Source organism: Sphaeramia orbicularis, chromosome 19, assembly GCF_902148855.1.
Source record: "Sphaeramia orbicularis chromosome 19, fSphaOr1.1, whole genome shotgun sequence".
NCBI classification, from domain to species: Eukaryota; Metazoa; Chordata; class Actinopteri; order Kurtiformes; family Apogonidae; genus Sphaeramia; species Sphaeramia orbicularis.
Window position 1 is genome coordinate 10895300 of NC_043975.1, and position 21445 is coordinate 10916744.

General features: G+C 33.5%; 1 protein-coding gene across 2 annotated transcripts in view; it reads left to right on the plus strand.

Annotated features, from left to right (window-relative positions):
- Positions 1-21445, plus strand: part of LOC115410750 (paired box protein Pax-2a-like) — a 77400-nt gene that overhangs the window by 20887 nt on the left and 35068 nt on the right. For both annotated transcript variants that reach the window (XM_030122531.1, XM_030122532.1), the window contains exons 6-7: positions 13216-13391; positions 19948-20062. In XM_030122531.1, the coding sequence (XP_029978391.1) occupies positions 13216-13391; positions 19948-20062 (291 nt within the window). The remainder of the gene's footprint in view (positions 1-13215; positions 13392-19947; positions 20063-21445) is intronic.

Genomic DNA, 21445 nt, shown 5'->3' on the forward strand with positions numbered 1-21445 from the left:
TCTGCTTTATAGAGCTGGTTATCTGATCTGATAGAGGCTGCTCCCTCGTTACCGGAGTGTTAATACAGACTGATGTCAAGATGAATACACTCAGGCCCGGCCGTGATCAATAAACAACCACAAAGCAGGACAAGTATGTAACGCAGCCACGGAGATTACCATCACAGCTGCAGATTGGAAAAGACGGATGTGGGTTCAAGCTTAGCTTAGCCCTATCAGCCCGCCGGCAGGCCGATAGGGCTAAAAAATTATATTAATATTCATCTGCTATAAAAATATAATAAATCAGGACAATGGATGTTTTTTTTCAACTTTTGCTCAAAGTTTAGACCCTAATGTTAATAAAAGTACATCAAAAGTGTATTTTAGTGCAAACTTTAATGTTCAAACATGATTTTTAATCTTTGTGGGGTGAAATATATGCTATTAAAAATCTCTGATATGAACAATTAATTTATGCATATCATCGTCAATCCAGCCGAAAAAGAACAGGCAAGGATAAAATATTCTAATTTCTCTTTTAATTTGTTACAGTTTACTCAGGCACAGTAATAAATGAGGTCTGTAAATGTCCATAGACACCAAGAACATCCATATGAACCTTATTATTGTGAAGTAATTCTTCATTTACTTTGGGTATGTCTTTATAGGTATGGTCAGGGTTAAAACATATGGAATCCTGAACGGAACAGAAAAGTATGTTTGACTTTACGCAAAGTACACTTTCCTTATCCATGTCATACTTTTTACATGATATATATATATATATATACATACATACATACACACACACACACACATATATATATAGTGTAAAATGTATGAATCAGGGAATCACTGATATATGGATTGTATAAATTAATAGCAACTTGACCAGAAACGTTCCAATATTTAAAATTTTTGTGTTTTTAGGATAAAGCACTAGAAAGCCTCTATATAGCATCATAAAAGGATTGTAGTTTGTTCTAAATATTCCTAAACAACATAGTAAGTCATTTTATTTTACTTTTTTATCATTTTTCCAAACTTTTTCTGTTTAAATCCAAGTCTTAAAGTGCTGTCGGTGAAACCAAACTGTAAAAAATATAAAATGCATATATAAACAACAGAAAAGAACCATAAAAAGTGATAAACACATACTGAAAAATGCTGACAGAAATATATTTTTCATTCTAAAAAAAATTTAAACATGAATGTTTTTTACAAACATATATGGTCTAGTTTTCATTCTAGCAAAGGAGCTAATCCAAACTATGTTCATGTATAAAAAGTAGAACATTTTAAGCCGATTCTGATCATTTTTATGTCTATAATGACCCCGTTCTGTGTCACGTTCACTCTCCATGCGCTATGTAGAACAAGAATCACAGAGATGACAGAAATATTACAAATATATGGAATATATATATGGAATCCTGAACGGAATGGTCTCACATTGCCATTTGGGGCTTTTTTACCAATACTTGAGGTTAAAAATACTTCTGAAAGACCTAAAACATCTACTGATTTAAATTGTTTAACCCTTTCATGCATAGTGGTCACTACAGTAGACAGCTACTCTACAGTTGTTCTCTTGTATATTCATGGATTTGATCGTTTTAGTTCCATATCAGCCAACACAGTGGACACTTAAATGCCCCATCCCATACACTGACATTCATACCATTATTGTAACTTTGCTGTTTTTGATAAATCTGATCTGCAGTAACATGTTTGAGTGTAAATCAATTGCTTGTTATTATTAATAGACTGTAATTAACCATTTTCTTAAAAAAAAAAAAGTTTTTTTTTTTGCATATTATCTCCATAAAGTAAGTAATAACTAATAGTAGAGTATGTAAAAATGTGACAAAACATCAGATTAGCAGCATTAAAATAATTGATTTTATAGTTTTCATTCTGTATATCAGTATTTACAGGTTTCTTTGCTTCAAAAATTAAATGCATAGCGTGCAGCTGAGTGGACATTCTGGCAACTCCATGAAAAATGTTTCAAACGCATTGTTTTTTTCATGCCTAAAGAGGAATAGAAACACTCGGGGGGAAAAAAATCTTGATTAGGGTCAAAATCTCTCTGACGGGAAATATTAGAGACAATTTGACCCACATTTTTACTTTTAAATTAATTTTTGCTTTAGTTAGACCATAAGGGATTATCCAAAACAAGGAGCTACTTTATACTGAAATAAATGTTGGAATAATCAATTAAAGTTCGCTCTCTGACGGGACATTACTCTGTTTTGACCCATTAAGGTTCTCATAATTCATGCATGAAAGGGTTAATAACTTTTGATCATCTAATCCTATCAATACATGTAAATAATTCAGGAAAAATGCAGTTTCACAGGTTATAAGTGGCATCAAATGTGGAATATTTGCACATATAGAGGCTCCATCATAAATGTGGAAACACCGTCATCATTTTTATGTTCAGTTAATCATATATTTCGCTGAAAAAGTCATGTTTTCTCTTAGTTTTCTAGAGGAAAATACCTGATTTCATCTGAAAAATGTCAAATGCATTAAGTTAATTTGTACATTCAGAAGCTTCATCATAAACGTGGAAACACCTTCATCTTTTTTATGTGTAAATAATCATATATTTAGCTGAAAAAGTCTCCTTTTCTTCAGTTGTCTATAGAAAAATACCTGATTTCTTCTGAAAAATGCCCAATGCAATAAGATTATTTGTGCATTCAGAGGCTCCATCATAAATGTAGAAACACTTTCATCTTTTTTATGTGTAAATAATCATATATTTAGCTGAAAAAGTAATGTTTTCTCTAAGTTTTCTGTAGGAAAATACCTGATTTCTTCTGAAAAATGCCAAATGCAAAGGTTAATATTACAATAAATAAGCTAATTTGTACATTCAGAGGCTTCATCATAAATGTGGAAACACCATCTTTTTTATATTTAGCTTAAAAAGTCACGTTTTCTCATAGTTTTCTAGTTTCTAACATGACTTTTTCAGCTAAATATATGCTTAACTGAACATAAAAAGATGAAGCTTTTTTATGTTCAGTTAAACATATTTAGCTGAAAAAGTCATGTTTTCTGTTAGTATTCTATAAGAAAATTCATTACTTCCTCTGAAAAATGCCAAATGCAGAGTATAATATTACAATAAATAAGCTTATCTGTATATTCAGAGGCTCCATCATAAATGTGGAAACACCATCTTTTTTATGTTCAGTTAATCATATATTTAGCTGAAAAAGTCACCTTTTCTTCAGTTTTCGGTAAGAAAATACCTGATTTCCACTGAAAAATGCAAACGCAGAGTATAATATTACAATAAATGGTGATAAATCACTTAGGAAAGGTTAAATGTAGAGAAAATTTCATCAAAAATTCAACAGTTCTGGGCATTTCAGGGTTAAATTTGCAGGATTATTTCCTTTTTTGTCACTTTATATTTCTACTCCATTACTTCTCAGAAGCAAATATCATACTTTTCACTCCGCAACTGAATAATGAAGTTTTGTTTGTTTTTTGTTTTTTGTATATAGGCCAAATTGAAAGAAAGTCTACATCTTAATCTAAATAAGCTCTTTAAAAACCCTTTTGGATCATGTAGATGTAGTAGTTTAGTTAACTGTAATTTGCTGAAAAAGTCACTGTTTCTTCAGTTTTCTCTGTTTGGATATAATAACTTGTGATTTTTTTTCTAAGCGTTTATGAACATCTACATGATTAGTCAATTAAAAATGGGAAAACACCTGATTTTCATTGAAAATTTCAAAACGCAGAGGATATTATTGTAATAAATGGTGGTGAATCACTTTTAAAAGGTTAAATATAAAGAAAAAATTACTTGGAAGTCACCACAAAATAGTTCTAGGTGTTTAAGGGTTAAAAATTGGATCTGCCACATTTAATCTGAATTCAATCTCAAAAAAAAGAAAAATGACAGAATGGTCACAAAATGAGGGGTGTTTTAATATGAATAATCCTGGTCATGCTTTATTTGCGAGTTTCTATGACACTTGTATCACTTCATGATTATTTTCAGTCCTAAAAACTGTATTTTCTCCATAATTTACACATTAAATATTAAACATAAGCTGTTGAAGTGTTTTAAGTGCTCTCTAAAGTGTTGTGTTAAGTGTTTAAAGGTGGATAAAGTGGATTTATGCATCTTAAAGAATAATTACACGGCTGTATAAATGATCCGAATGTTGCCGCTGATTTGTCAGATGGGGGGTGGGGGGGTGGGTTTGTCCTCAATCTGAGTGTGTAGGCTGACCCAGGATGGTTTGTCTTATGTGTGGGAAGTGTATTCCTCAGTGGTGAATGACAAATGTGGGGAGGGGGGGGGTATTGATCAGGTGTTGTGGCTCAGGTCCTGCTGATGGAAAGTAATTAATGACTGTGTTTGCTTTGGATCCAAAGAGAACAACTGAGTTTGATAGAGTGAAGTAAGAGCAGCTGGAGGTAAGAGCTGTCAGAGCGGTTGTATGTGCAGAAAACATGCTGAATATTCACCTGTGGATGAGGATCAGCCGAGAAATGTCAACCCTGGTGTTTTCGTTTCTCTGTTTTTAGTGATGGAGCAGTCGTTTCAGTGTCAAAACCACTTCTGTACTCACTGATAGTGTGTGTTTTTTGTGGTCAAACTTGTGCAAATTACTCTTTTTTTTTTTCCAATTTTACATGTTTTGGGGTACATTTTGGAGACTGAACCCTGGATGACAGTGAATGACAACATTTTATGCAGTCTAACATTTCTAAAGTTGCATAAAATTGTGACATTTCCAACAAAGCAGTAATTTCCTCAGCAGTGGTAACGGAAATCTATACATTTTGCTCATGAACAAATTCTGAACCCTGGATGACAGTAAATAACAACAATTTCTGCAGTCTAATGTTGTTAAAGTTACTTAGAATTACGACATTTTCAGCCAAAGCAGTAGTTTCCTCAACAGTGGTAACAGAAATCTATACATTTTGGGGTAAATTTGGGAGAAATCTGCACATAAAGCAAAGACTGAACCCTGGATGACAGTAAATGACAACATTTTATGCAGTCTAACATTTCTAAAGTTGCATAAAATCTTGAAATTTCCAACAAAACAGTAATTTCTTCAATAGTGGTAATGGAAATGTATACATTTTGGAGTAAATTTGGGAGAAATCTGCACATTTTGGGGTAAATTTTGGAGAAATCTGCACACAAAGCAAATGCTGAACCCTGGATGACAGTAAATGACAGTATTTTATGCAGTCTAACATTTCTAAAGTTGCATAAAATAGTGAAATTTCCAACAAAACTGTAATTTCCTCAACAGTGGTAATGGAAATGTATACATTTTGGGGTCAATTTCATAGAAATCTGCACATCAACAAATTCTGAACCCTGGATGACAGTAAATAACAACAGTTTCTGAAGTCTAATGTTGTTAAAGTTACTTAGAATTGTGACATTTTCAGCCAAAGCAGTAGTTTCCTCAACAGTAGTAACGGAAATCTATACATTTAGGGGTAAATTTGGGAGAAATCTGCACATAAAGCAAAGACTGAACCCTGGATGACAGTAAATGACAACATTTTATGCAGTCTAACATGTCTAAAGTTGCATAAAATCTTGAAATTTCCAACAAAACAGGAATTTTTTCAACAGTGGTAATGGAAATGTATACATTTTGGAGTAAATTTGGGAGAAATCTATACATTTTGGGGTAAATTTTGTAGAAATCTGCACACAAAGCAAATGCTGAACCCTGGATGACAGTAAATGACAGTATTTTATGCAGTCTAACATTTCTAAAGTTGCATAAAATAGTGAAATTTCCAACAAAGCAGTAATTTCCTCAACAGTCGTAATGGAAATCTATACATTTTGAGGTAAATTTGGGAGAAATCTGTACAAACATGCACAGTAAATGACATTTTTAGAGGTTTAATGTTTTTAAAGTTACTTAAAATTGTGAAACTTCACTCAAAACAGTAAATTCCTCAACAGTGGTAATAAAAATCTATATATTTTGGGATAAAGTTGAGTGAAATCTGTACAAATCTGTATAGTATATGACATTTTTAGAGGTTTAATGTTTTTAAAGTTACTTAAAATTGTGATATTTTCAGCCAAAGCAGTAGTTTCCTCAACAGTGGTAACAGAAATCTATATACTTTGGGATCAATTTGAGAAAAATCTGTACAAATCCATGCAGTAAATGACAGTTTTAGAGGTTTAACGTTTTAAAAGTTACTTAAAATTGTGGTATTTTCAGCCAAACCAGTAGTTTCCTCAACAGTGGTAGCAGAAATCTATATATTTTGGGATCAATTTGAGAGAAATCTGTACAAATTTGCACAGTAAATGACAGTTTTTGAGGTTTAACATTTTAAAAGTTACTTAAAATTGTGATATTTTCAGCCAAAGCGGTAGTTTCATCAACAGTGGTAACAGAAATCGATATACTTTGGGATTAATCTGAGTAAAATCTGTACAATTCTGCATAGTAAATGACAGTTTTTGAGGTTTAACGTTTTAAAAGTCTCTTAAAATTGTCACACTTCAGCCAAACCAGTAGTTTCCTTTATAGTGACAACAGAAATCTCTATATGTTAGGATCAATTTGAGAGAAATGTGGACAAATATGCACAGTAAATGACATTTTTTGAGGTGTAATGTTTCTAAAATTAAATAAAATTGTCAAACTTCACCCAAAACACTAATTTCCACAACAGTGACAAGAGAAATGTCCTAAAAAAAAAAAACACGTAAAATACTAACGCAGAGTTTAAAAGTCAGCAAATATCCAAAAGTTTTCTTATGTAAAAATGATGAATGCATCCATTAGAAGTTATAGGAAGGATATGGTTGATTTTACATTTGTTTATTTAACTCAATGCATTCATTGTACTTAAAAATAACAAACACTTTCTTTGCAAAACTGAGTTGAAACTGCTTCACTTTAGCTCAAAATCTTTAAAAGTTTTTAAGATGTGTCATTGCACAGTGGTTTGTTCTTGTAACATGTGGACAAAATGGACACGAAACAGAAAAATCAAGATTTAATGAGGCTAAATAATGCAGCAGATGACACTCAGAGGGGTAAACGCACATGATTACGTAGTCAAACTGGAGTAAATGGTTAAAAATATACTGTCAGCACACTCCTAACTCCTTTATTACTTGACATTTTTGCAGTAATCAGTAGCGTAAAATGACATTTTTAGAGGTGTAATGTTTTTAAAGTTACTTAAAATTATGAAACTTCACCCAAAGCACTAGTTTCCTCAACAGCGGTTACAGAAATCTATATATTTTGGGATCAATTTGAGAAAAATCTGTACAAATCTCCACAGTAAATGACATTTTTAGAGGTTTAATGTTTGTAAAGTTACTTAAAATCGTGATATTTTCAGCCAAAGCAATAGTTTCCTCAACAGTGGTAACAGAAATCTATATATTTTGGGATCAATTTAAGAAAAATCTGTACAAATCTCCACAGTAAATGACATTTTTAGAGGTTTAATGTTTTTAAAGTTACTTAAAATTGTGATATTTTCAGCCAAAGTGGTTGTTTCCTCAACAGTGGTAATGGAAATCTATATATTTAGGGATCAATTTGAGTGAAATCTGTACAAATGTGCACAATAAATGACATTTTTAGAGGTTTAATGTTTTTAAAGTTGCTTAAAATTGTGATATTTTCAGTCAAAGCAATAGTTTCTTGAACAGCGGTTACAGAAATCTATATATTTTGGGATCCGTTTGAGAAAAATCTGTACAAATCCATGCAGTAAATGACATTTTTAGAGGTTTAATGTTTTTAAAGTTACTTAAAATTGTGATATTTCCAGCCAAACTGGTAGTTTCCTCAACAGTGGTAATGGAAATCTCTATATTTTGGGATGAATTTGAGAGAAATCTGTACAAATCTGCACAGCAAATGACATTTTTAGAGGTTTAATGTTTTTAAAGTGACTTAAAATTGTGAAACTTCACCCAAAACAGTAATTTCCTCAACAATGGCAAGAAAAACTTCCTAAAAAATGTGTAAAAGGCAAACGCAGAGTTACAAAGTCAGCAAATTTCCAAAAGTTTAGACCCTTGCAATACTTTACAGTAACCTTTTATTATGTAAAAATGATGAAGCTGAATAATGTTTTTACCTGTGTTAATTTAACCCTAACGTATTCCTTGTGCTTAAAAATAACAAACACACTTTCTTTCCATGGAGTATTACCTCACAACTCACAAAATTGAGTTGAAAATGTTCAAAAGTTTTTAAGAAGCGTGCTTGTTCTTGTAACATGTGGACAAAATGGACACGTAACAGAAAAATCAAGATTAAATGAGGCTAAATAATGCAGCAGATGACACTCAGAGGGGCAAATCTGCAAAGTAAATGACATTTTCTGAGGTTTAATATTTTTTAAAGTCACCTAAAATTGTGAAACTTCACCCAATACAATTTCCTCAACAGTGACAAGAAGAACTTCCTAAAAAAATGTGTAAAACGCAAATGCAGAGTTACAAATTCAGCAAATATTCTAAAGTTTAGACCCTTGCAATACATTAGAGTAACCTTTCTTGTATAAAAATGAATGCATCCATTAGAAGTTGGATAATGTTTTTATGTTTGTTAATTTAACCCTAACGTATTCATTGTGCTTAAAAATAACAATCACTTTAGCTCAAAATGTTCAAAAGTTTTAAGAAGCGTCATTGCACAGTGGTTTGTTCTTGTAACGTGGACAAAATGGACACGTAACAGAAAAATCAAGATTTAATGAGGCTAAATAATGCAGCAGATGACACTCAGAGGGGTAAATGCACATGATTACGTAGTCAAACTGGAGTAAATGGCTAAAAATATACTGTCAGCACACTTCTAACTCATTTATTACTTGACATTTTTGCAGTAGTCATTAGCGTAAAATGACATTTTTAGAGGTTTAATGTTTTTAAAGTTACTTAAAATTGTGATATTTTCAGCCAAAGCAATAGTTTCTTGAACAGTGGTAACGGAAATCTATATATTTTGTGATCAATTTGAGTGAAATCTGTACAAATCCATGCAGTAAATGACAGTTTTAGAGGTTTAATGTTTTTAAAGTAACTTAAAATTGTGATATTTTCAGCCAAAGCGGTTGTTTCCTCAACAGTGGTAACAGAAATCTATATATTTTGGGATCCATTTGAGAGAAATCTGTACAGAGAAATCGGTACAAATGTGTACAATAAATGACATTTTTAGAGGTTTTATGTTTTTAATGTTACTTAAAATCGTGATATTTTCAGCCAAACCAGTTGTTTTCTCAACAGTGATAACAGAAATCTATATATTTTGGGATCAATTTGAGAGAAATCTGTACAAATCTGCACAGCAAATGACATTTTTTGAGCTCTAACATTTTGTAAGTTACTTAAAATTGTGCAACTTCACCCAAAACAGTGATTTCCTTAACAATGGCAAGAAAAACTTCTTAAAAAATGTGTAAAAGGCAAACGCGGAGTTACAAAGTCAGCAAATTTCCAAAAGTTTAGACCCTTGCAAAACTTTACAATAACCTTTTATTATGTAAAAATGATGGTGAATAATGTTTTTACGTGTGTTAATTTAACCCTAACATATTCATTGTGCTTAAAAATAATCACTTTAGCTCAAAATGTTCAAAAGTTTTAAGAAGCGTCATTGCACAGTGGTTTGTTCTTGTAAGATGTGGACAAAATGGACACGTAACAGAAAAATCAAGATTAAATGAGGCTAAATAATGCAGCAGATGACACTCAGAGGGGTAAACGCACATGATTACGCAGTCAAACTGGCTAAAAAATATACTGTCAGCACACTCCTAACTCATTTATTACTTGACATTTTTGCAGTAATCAGCGGCGTTTCAGGCTCAAACACACACACACACACACACTCTGTACTGTTTTACAGTTCCTTCATTAGAGGCAGGTTCATCCTCTGGCCTCGGCCTGTGAAAAAAAAAAAAAGGTCAAGCAGCAAAGAATAGGACGGCTATAACCCTCCCAAATGGTACTATCACACAGACATGATTGATCAATTGAATTCCATGGCAGAGAAAAATGTGGGATTAAGTAGAGTATTATACGCACAATGAGTTGAGGCATGATGTTCATTTCAAGTTCATTTCAGCTCTCTCTTGCCACCAGATCAGGCAATCAATAGGGGCCTTGCATATCATATATCACCACTCTCCCACTGAGGGGAGAACATAATCTGCCGCAAATTTAGAATGACAGATTTGTAAGGGAGCCCAAGCTTTCTGGGAGACCTGCAAGACACAGACGCTGCAGTGAGGAGAGGAGGGGGTGTTTGGTTAAAAAAAAAAAAAAAAAAAAAAAGGGAAGGGAAGGGAAGGGAAAAAGGGGGAAGGTTTGGTTGGATGCATGTAAAGGCTTTAACACACACACACATACACACACACACACTCTCAGGTGACAACAGGAAGGCATACGACGTCCAACAGCCGGGGCGATCAGGTCAGGAGTCTGGAGAAAATTCCTGTGTTTGGAAAGCAGGATGATTGAACTAGACTGTATGATTTTATTCCGCCTCTTGTCCTGCGCCGCTGTTTCCAAATGGAACCACATACTCGCGGAGAATGAAAGCAGGATTGAATCATGAAAGGGAAATTGTGCCTTTTAAAAAAAGAAAAAAAGAAACAAAAACTCCTCTTGATTCCATCAAGGGTTTTGGTTTAAAAAAAAAAATAAAAAAAAAAAAGGAAAAAACTTCTGTACAGTAAATGACATTATTAGAGGTTTAATGTTTTTAAAGTTACTTAAAATTGTGATATTTTCAGCCAAAGCAGGTGTTTCCTCAACAGTGGTAACAGAAATCTATATATTTTGGGATCAATTTGAGAGAAATCTGTACAAAATCCACAGTAAATGACATTTTTTGAGGTTTAATGTTTTTAAAATTAATTAAAATTGTGATATTTTCAGCCAAAGCAGTTGTTTCCTCAACAGTGGTAACAGAAATCTATATATTTTGGGATCAATTTGAGAGAAATCTGTACAAATATGCACAGTAAACGACATTTTTTGAGGTTTAATGTTTGTAAAGTTACTTAAAATTGTGATATTTTCAGCCAAAGCGGTTGTTTCCTCATCAGTGGTAACAGAAATCTGTATATTTTGGGATCAATTTGAGTTAAATCTGTACAAATCTCCACAGTAAATGACATTTTTTTGAGGTTTAATGTTTTTAAAATTAATAAAAATTGTGATATTTTCAGCCAAAGCGGTTGTTTCCTCAACAGTGGCAAGAAAAACTTCCTAAAAAATGTATAAAACATACCTCATGACTCACAAAACTGAGTTGAAACTGCTTCACTTTAGCTCAGAATCTTCAAAAGTTTTTAAGACGTGTCGTTGCACAGTGGTTTGTTCTTCTAACGTGGACAAAATGGACACGTAACAGAAAAATTAAAATTAAATGAGGCTAAATAATGCAGCAGATGACACTCAGAGGGGTAAACGCACATGATTACGCAGTCAAACTGGAGAAAAATATACTGTCAGCACACTCCTAACTCATTTAATAACTGACATTTTTGCAGTAATCAGCAGCGTAAAAAGACATTTTTAGAGGTTTAATGTTTTTAAAGTTACTTAAAATTGTGATATTTTCAGCCAAAGCACTAGTTTCCTCAACAGTGGTAACTGAAATCTATATACTTTGGGATCAATTTGAGAGAAATCTGTACAAATATGCACAATAAATGGCATTTTTTGAAGTTTAATGTTTCTAAAATTAATTAAAATTGTGATATTTTCAGCCAAAGCACTAGTTTCCTCAACAGTGGTAATGGAAATCTATATATTTTGGGATCAGTTTGAGAGAAATCTGTACAAATATGCACAGTAAATGACATTTATAGAGGTTTAATGTTTTTAAAGTTACTTAAATTTGGGATATTTCAGCCAAAGCAGTAGTTTCCTCAACAGTGGTCACGGAAATCTTTATATTTTGGGATCAATTTGAGAGAAATCTGTACAAATCAGCACAATAAATGACATTTTTTGAAGTTTAATGTTTTTAAAGTTACTTAAATTTGGGATATTTTCAGCCAAAGCGGTTGTTTCCTCAACAGTGGTAACGGAAATCTATATATTTTGGGATCAATTTGAGAGAAATCTGTACAAATCTGCACAATAAATGGCATTTTTTGAAGTTTAATGTTTCTAAAATTAATTAAAACTGTGATATTTTCAGCCAAAGCACTAGTTTCCTCAACAGTGGTAACGGAAATCTATATATTTTGGGATCAGTTTGAGAGAAATCTGTACAAATATGCACAGTAAATGACATTTGTAGAGGTTTAATGTTTTTAAAGTTACTTAAATTTGGGATATTTCAGCCAAAGCAGTTGTTTCCTCAACAGTGGTCACGGAAATCTTTATATTTTGGGATCAATTTGAGAGAAATCTGTACAAATCAGCACAATAAATGACATTTTTTGAGGTTTAATGTTTCTAAAATTAATTAAAATTGTCAAACTTCACCCAAAACACTAATTTCCACAACAGTGACAAGAAAAATTTCCTGAAAAAACAGGTAAAATGGAAGGCATACGATGTCCAACAGCCAGGATCAGGTCAGGAGTCTGGAGAAAATTCCTGTGTTTGGAGAGCAGGATGATTGAACTAGACTGTACGATTTTATTCCGTCTCTTGTCCTGCGCCGCTGTTTCCAAATGGAACCAAATACTCATGTAGAATGAAAGCAGGATTGAATCATGAAAGGGAAATTGTGCCTTTAAAAAAAAAAAAAATCCTCTTGATTTCTGCGAGGGTTTTGGTTAAAAAAAAAAAAAAGGAAGAAAAAGTGCAAAGTCCAAAGAAAAGGCTGTATAATGGAGTAGCTGCTGCTTTTATTACTGCACATACTTGCTAGGACATGTATATATTTGCAAGTGACGGTAATCCATCAATTACCAGAGGGCTTTCAGATCATAATGGTGTTAATACTAGGAAAAAGACTGTGTGATGTTGCCAGTGGCGGCTCACCATAGCCATTAAGGTGTGCAGGAAAAAAAAAAAAAAATGCACTGCATCCCTATGAGTCCTCCTCAGATCCCCACAGAGGTGCTGCAGAAAATAAATAAATAAATAAATAAAAATAAATAAATAAAGCATGAGGAGAATATAAAGTGCATAGCTTGAAGTGAAGGCCAGCTTCCCGGGGTCAGTGTCTCGATTGTTGCTCTTTCTTCTTGTAGATGGTTCAGATGGTTCTGGCCCAAACAGTGATTCTCAGGGTAGTGTGGAGAGTTTACGGAAACACCTGAGGGCAGATGCCTTCACCCAGCAGCAGCTGGAAGCGTTGGACCGGGTCTTTGAACGCCCCTCGTACCCTGACGTCTTCCCTACGTCGGATCATATCAAACCCGAACAGGTGAGTGGCACGTCGGCTCGGACTGTTTTTATTTGTGTGGTGAACATTAAAGTCTGCAAATATGAGATGTTTATGAAGATCTACTGAAACTGAAATGAAGAGATAATGAGAAAACTGATATCGGCTAAAATTTGCTTAGAGGTCTTATTTATGTCTGTGTGCATAAGAAATCAATATAAGTGAATCCCTAAAGGAACTTTGTGTTGGTAAATGCAAGTTATGCTAATTTACAGGATTTCAGCAAGCTGGATTGGAACCTTTGGCGGGCCGCATTTGGCCCCCGGGCCGCATGTTTGAGACCCCTGCCATAAAGGATGTTAACAAAGGAAAATTCATTATAAACATAAAAGCAGGGATGTCAAACTCATTTTAGTTCAGGGGCCACATTCAGCCCAATTTGATCTCAAGTGGGCCGGACCAGTAAAATAATAACAGTGAAGAAAGTAAAATTATATTATGATCAGGTTTACATCTGCAAAGTTTCCTTAAAAATCTGAATAACATGAACAACTTGAATTGTCTTAAGAAAAACAAGTGCAATTTTAGCAATATTCTGCCTCGGTTTATCAGTTTACATTCAGTTTTCATTTACACATGTGCATTACAATTGCACAAAACATTTAATAACAGGCAGAATACTGGTAAAATCGCATTTACTTTTTTAAAGACATTTCCGTTTGTTCATATTTGTTCAGGTTATTCACATTTTTTGTAAAAGTATAGTTTGGTAATGTAAACATTTTCATGTAATTTTACTTTTTTACACCAAAAAACACAAAGAGAACATTTGTGGTTGTCATTATTTATAGGTTATTATGATAATATTTTACTGGTCTGACCCCCTTGAAATCTAACTGAACTGTATATGTCTGTATGTGGAACCTGAATTAAAATGATTTTGAGACCATTAATTGTTAATATCTTCAGTGTAATTTTTGCATTTCATAAATTCATCCTGCGGGCCAGATTGGACCCTTTGGCGGGCTGGATTTGGCCCCTGGGCCGCACGTTTGACACCTGTGCATAAAAGTAACTCATTTTTTAAAGTCTTTAAGTCCTTCAATACATTACACTGGGTTACAAGAAAATGTTTTTTGCAAGTTGTCGAGGTTTTTTCAACTGAATTAGGACCATTTTGCACCGCTAAATCCAAAAATGACATCTGTTTTTCTCAATCAGGTCAGGTTTTTTTGCTAATTTGATTTTGAAAAATTTGATCTTCTCACAAAACTTTATCTTGGTCACCAAGTTTAATACCAAAATAAGATTGGTAAGCACACTTTATGAAACTTGTAACCCGATTCCTGTTAGGTACAATGGTGTATTCACCGCAGATGTAGCAGAATATGTCAGGCTTATTCTTGCAAGATCTTCTAGTCGAAGCCATTTCATTCACCTGTAATATTAAAAAAAAAAAAACATTAATCATAAACTGGCAAAAGTAAAATCTTCAGAATTCATTTATTGCAAGAAATATGAAAGAATTTTGTATCATATGATGTGAAAATGCCCATAAATGTAAGCAAAAATGTTAAAAAGCCAATATGTAGCATAGTTGAGAAAGTTGACCTGATTGAGCAAAATTAATGTGATTTTTGGATTCAGCACAGCAAAATTATCCTAAATCAGCTGAAAAAACTTCAACAATAAATTTGTTGTTGACCAGTGTTATCTTTGATTGAAAAAAGATCCAAAATATCCTCCTGAGACCCAGCAATGCATTTTTGTCATCTGTAGGAGACAAGAGTTTCACAGCTTTATTGAAAACAAAAGACAAAACAACGCTGTCCACTGCAAAGGACATTCTATAAAAATTTTTAAAATGCATCTGAAAAAAACTGTTGCATCATGCTGTTTACAGTAAAGGCGATTATTTAATGTAAAAAAAAAAAGCCAAAATTTGTACTTTCCTGAGTGTCAGGAGGATATAGAGATTTATTAAAAAAAAATAAAAAAAAAACTTAAACAGGACAGATATCACCAATAAAAAGATCTCCTATTTACAAATAATGATACTGGTCTGTATCAGCTAATATCAGTCAATACTAATGTCCAGCCGATAGATCAATACATTCCAAAGAGAAATCCAAAATAATATTTAGGCCATTTCCATCATTTAGTACTTTCATGTCACTAAAAAAAAAAAAAACAGAAAGAACAATGTCTGTGTCTCAGAAAATGTTTTGGTTTGATCATTTTGGACCAATCTCAGAGATGTGAGAACACCAAAAAAAAGTTTGCATAATTGTATGAAACAGATGTTTGTGTGGTGCTTTTCCTGAAAGTTACGACAAATATTAAACATTTACCTAAAATTTTTTTAAAAAATCATGTCGCTAAGTGTCATCCTTTTTAGGTAAAGCATCATGATTTAGAATGAAAACAGAAAAAAAAACATCTTTTAAAATAAATTAATGGATAAATACTTAAAAAGCTAATTCTGTATAATTTTTTTTATCAGCGTTGGAAATAATTATTTGATTGTCAGTGATTTTCCCTCAAACATGTACTTTTGGCATTCATTTATTGCCATATTTATTATTTTTAGATTGTTTTCCATTATCAGATGTTATTATGTCACATGTTACCAAGAATTTTTTGTTGTTCTTCATAAAAAAGAATACATTAAGCAAAGATTTCATGCATTTTTTATCAGATTTTTCCCTCATATTTACACTCAAGAAAACTACTATGCCTTTAAAAGTCACATTTGTGATAAATTCTGAATTTTCATGTCTTGGTCACAGTGGTTAAATGATTATTTCTAAAGCTCTAAGTTGAAATTTAGAATATTTGTATTCAAGATATTCACCTCCAAGTTAAAAATGTACCTTTAAGTGGTGATTTTATGCATATTACACAAATTCCTCTTACATATATTTAACTGGTTTTCAATAAATAACAGGAGGATTTTATTAAACATCTATGATTTGCAGACTTGAATGTGTTTGTTTGTTTGTTTGTTTGTTTGTTTGTTTGTTTGTGGAACAGCAGTAGAATGACCTGTATTCTTCCATATTGTACATGAGTTTCTGAATCACACATATAAACACACCTTTGTCACAATTATTCCCAAATGATAAAAAAAAAAAAAAAAAAAAAAAAAAAAAGCTAATTAAATAAACGTCTGAGATGGCAAAGAGCTGGATTACAACCCGGCATGTATAATGCTAGAGGGATCACCAGCAAAAACTCCCACATATTATTGATTTTGTGATGAAAAACACATTCCTTGTATCCCCTGTAATTGAGAATAACAGTAAGGCAACATGAAATTAATCAATACCTAGAATTTTCTTGGTTTTTGCTGTGTTATTCAACTGCTGCTTCTTATCTTGGCTGTTTTTTTGTTTTTTTTTTCACCCTCTTGTCTGATTCTTGCATCATGTTGTTGAAATGCATACGTTAAAAATGAAACAAATGGTCTTTCTGATGTTAAAACCACACTCTCCATCCATCCATCCATCCTCATTTCTAAAATTAAGAGGCATTTGGGGGAAAAAAGCCACCCCCTAACGCCAAAAAAAAAACGACAACCACAAACCACCGCTTATTAAAAGCTCGGGCTTATTATAATGGATAACCTTTATTTACTTTCATTATACTATTAAACAACAAGAGACTATTAATTTCTCCTACGAAACTACAAGTCGGACCCATAAAGCAAAAGCAGTCGCCTAATTGAGTTCATTTTAATTTCTCTCCAATCGGGGCGAATTACGCAGGTGATAAATCAGTGGGACAGGCCTCACCTCCAGAAGAGGGCCTAATTTGCAGCTAATTACAAAACTGATTTCTACTGGAAGATCAATACCAAAACGAATTGGAAATGACTTGCAATCACAAAGAGCGTCAGGGAGAGTATTAAAAGGCAGAGGGAAAAGGGTAAGAACGAAAAAAAAAAGGGGTGAGGAGGAAGAAATAAAAAAAAAGAGGCCAGGAACAGTCCAGAAAAATCAGCTTTAATTTAATGCAATATTAATCAGAGCACTTTCCCCTTTCATTGGTGCCTCACGTTTCTTTTTTTTTTCCTTCTCTGGAAAATGTGGCCCTATTAGGCAGTGTCTGGGTTCTGTAGCAAGGCATTAAAAACCCATTCTGGAGATGCAAAACTCAATGGATTCACCCCTCCCACACTTCTGCTAGCCATTTGGTCATCCCTTTCAGACCTATCTTTTCAGTTTTCCCCCTCCTGCCCTTTATCTGCATGATAAAACGTCTGTTTGGCGTCTGAAGCCTCCGAGAATAGAGGAAAACATCCGACATTGTGCCAGTGAACAGTTGTAGCAGACAATTAGAGTTTATCGGTGATAGTGGCAGACAAGAGTGGGGTCACAGGCGTCCCCCTGTGGGAGCGAGGCCCACTGAGCCACTCAGCCTCACACTGGGCTTTGGACAAACATTGTCAACACTCAGACTCCGGAAGTCTCATCTCATTAAAAAAAACCTGCTAACATCTGCCATGAGTGTCTTTAGGAAGGAAGCATGACGACAAAAGACAAGCAGGGGAAGACTGTTTTTTGTTTTTTTTTTTCCTGTCTTTTTCTTTTATGGAGTTAAATGCCTGTGTTTCTTTACTACACGGAAATTACTGAAAGATTTTTTTGGTTTTATTTGATATCTTTATCCAGGTTATTTGCATTTAACAGCATTGTGAGGAAGCAATATTCTGTTATATTTGTTGATATATGATGACATTTGTAGATTCTCACCAGAAAAGGGTTAGATTTTAAGTTTGAAGAGCTGAAAATATAAAAAAAAAAAAAAAATGCAGTAAAAGGTTAATAGTTTAGCTTACTTAATACTTAATCTAAATTGTAGTGATTTAAACCATATTTTGCAAGTTTGGCTCTGTGTTTTTAGGCTAATTATCTATATTTAAAAAAAACATCTGAGGATTTTTTTTAAGCCATTCATTCATATAAAATCAGATTTTGCATAATTGACACTATTTTTCAGCAAAACTGTTTATATCCTCAAACTACTCGAGTTATTTTTCAGTTTTGCTGCACAGCTCAAAAAACGTCTCATGCTTAATTAGTTAAAATAAGAAGTCCATAAGTTAAGAAGTCTTATAAAAGCATAAATCATGGTTGTATTGCAACTGAATTTCTGGTATATCTGCTCACTATTGTTGAGTTTTATATTTTGCATTCCATTCTCTAACATTATTTTGCAGTTTTACTTTCACTTTATACATGTATGTATAATCCAAAGCTACTTTACATCTGTATTCCATGATGAGGAAGATGTCAAAAACAATACATATAAAACAACTTCATGTAAAATATAGTGTATATTGCATGATACTTCCCACCAAAAGCATAAATCATCGTTGTATTACGACTGAATTTCTAGTATATCTGTTCACTATAGTTGAGTTTTTATATTTTACATTCCATTCATTGACATTATTTTGCAATTTTACTTTTAAATGTATCCATAGCTACTTTACATCTGTAATCCATGATGAGGAAGATGTCAAAAACAATACATATAAAAAAAACAACTTCATGTAAAATATATGATGCATGATTCTTCTCACCAAAAGCATAAATCACGGTTGTATCGCAGCTGAATTACTAGTATATCCCGCTCACTATAGTTGAGTTTTTATATTTTACATTCCATTCATTGACATTATTTTGCAATTTTACTTTTAAATGTATCCATAGCTACTTTACATCTGTAATCCATGATGAGGAAGATGTCAAAAACAATACATATAAAAAAAAAAGTCATGTAAAATATATATTGCATGATTCTTCCCACCAAAAGCATAAATCATGCTTGTATTACGACTGAATTACTAGTGTATCTGTTTACTATTGTTGAGTTTTTATACTTCACATTCCAATCATTGACATTATTTTGCAGTTTTACTTTTAAATGTATCCATAGCTACTTTACATCTGTAATCCATGATGAGGAAGATATCAAAAACAATACATATAAAACAGTTTCACGTAAAATATATACTGCGTGATTCTTCCCACCAGCATTTTAGACAAACAATAATGGGGAGAAAATAAAGCTGCATTATCTGTGTGGCGTTCTTTGTGATCCTTTAACACTACACCAAGAGTTAAATGCACAAAAAAAGTGCAGGTTGTACAAGTGCTTCTATTCAGAGATGAGAGGCAATGAAATTTAAAGGTGGTTTAGACTCCAAATTAAAAGAAAAGAAGAAGGTGAATGGTGTCTCCCAAACAGGGCCACATGGTGTGCCAGTAACAAAGCAGAAGTGCTTTCTCCCTTGGCTGATCAGGGGTAGGACTGCAGTCAAGCACAAAGGGCCAGCTGACGCCTTGGCTTTTCACTCATCTCAAAATCCCACTTCCTCTCAGACAATACCAAAATACATTCATGATATGCTTGAACTGCCACCCTGCAGCTTGAACACACACACACACATATACACACACACATACACAATGCTCTCATACACATTTATACTCGCACAGGCCTGTGTGCAGCGCTTAATGGAGGAGGAGAAGGGAGGATTTCCATCTAGGTATTGTTTGGTTGTGTAATGATTCAACTGTCCTTTTCCCAGGCTAATGAGTACTCGCTCCCTGCCCTGAATTCCAGCCTGGACGAAGTCAAACCCAGTTTATCCTCTAGCGCCAACCCAGACCTGGGCCCCAGCGTGTCGCAAAGCTACCCTGTAGGTAAGATCAAGTGCCGTACAGTAACGCCTTTATGCCGCTAAGCCACAGCTTCAGCTGAGGGGTTTTGAACAATGTAAAAGCTGAAGGAAAAAAAGGGGAATAATCAGTGTGTTTACATGCACACTTGTGTCCCGGGTTTCAGCCTTATCCTGGTTGTGATCAGATTCAGGATTTGATGCTAATATGCATCACTGACAAACCGAGTTGTTTATATTTCACATAGAATCCAAAGTTCTGTGTGACATGGAATCTTTTCAGAGTGACCCGACTGAGCAGCTGACGATAAATACTGTGTGGTTACAACTTTGTCCAGTTATTTAAAATATGTTCATAATAGGAACACGAAGAATACAATGAGTGTTTTATGCAATTCAACCTGTAAAGACCCAAATATCCACCAAAACCAAAACGATACCTGCTGATCCACTAATCCCATAAATCTATGCAAATAATTGGTGTAAAATACAGTTTATCATCTTTTCATGGTCATCACATATGATCCATTTAGACGTTCAGAGGCTCTGTAGTTACCATGAAAACACTGTCATCTTCTACAACATTGATTCACCAGTGAAACCTATGGAGTTGGATCAATGACAGTGGATGGAGACACTTATTTTCTGTTCAATTAATGATATATTTTGCAGAAAATATACTTTTTCTTCAATTTTCTTCAACTTAATCCAGTTATTTTCCTGCATAAAATATGCTCATAATAGGAACACAAAGAATACAATGAGTGTTTTATGCAATTTAACTAATAAAAACCCAAATATCCACCTGTGACCAAAACAATTTACTGATCTAGAACTGTTTAATACCTATTGATCCGCTAATCCCATCAATCTATGCAAATAATTGGTGTAAAATACAGTTTATCATCTTTTCATGGTCATCAGATATGATCCATTTAGACATTCAGAGGCTCTGTAGTTACCATGGAAACACTGTCATCTTCTACAACATTGATTCACCAGTAAAACCCATGGAGTTGGATCAATGACAGTGGATGAACACACTTATTTTATGTTCAGTGAATGACATATTTTGCAGAAAAACACTTTTCTTCAGCTTAATCCAGTTATTTCCCTGCATAAAATATGTTCGTAATAGGAACATGAAGAATACAATGAGTGTTTTATGCAATTTAACCCATAAAGACCCAAACATCCACCAGTGACCAAAACGATTTACTGAGCTAAACTGTTTAGTACCTGTTGATCCACTAATCCTATCAATCTATGCAAATAATTGGTGTAATACACAGTTTTTCATCTTTTCATGGTCATCAGATATGACCCATTTGGACGTTCAGAGGCTCCATAGTTACCGTGGATACACCATCATCTTCTACAACATTGATTCACCAGTAAAACCCATGGA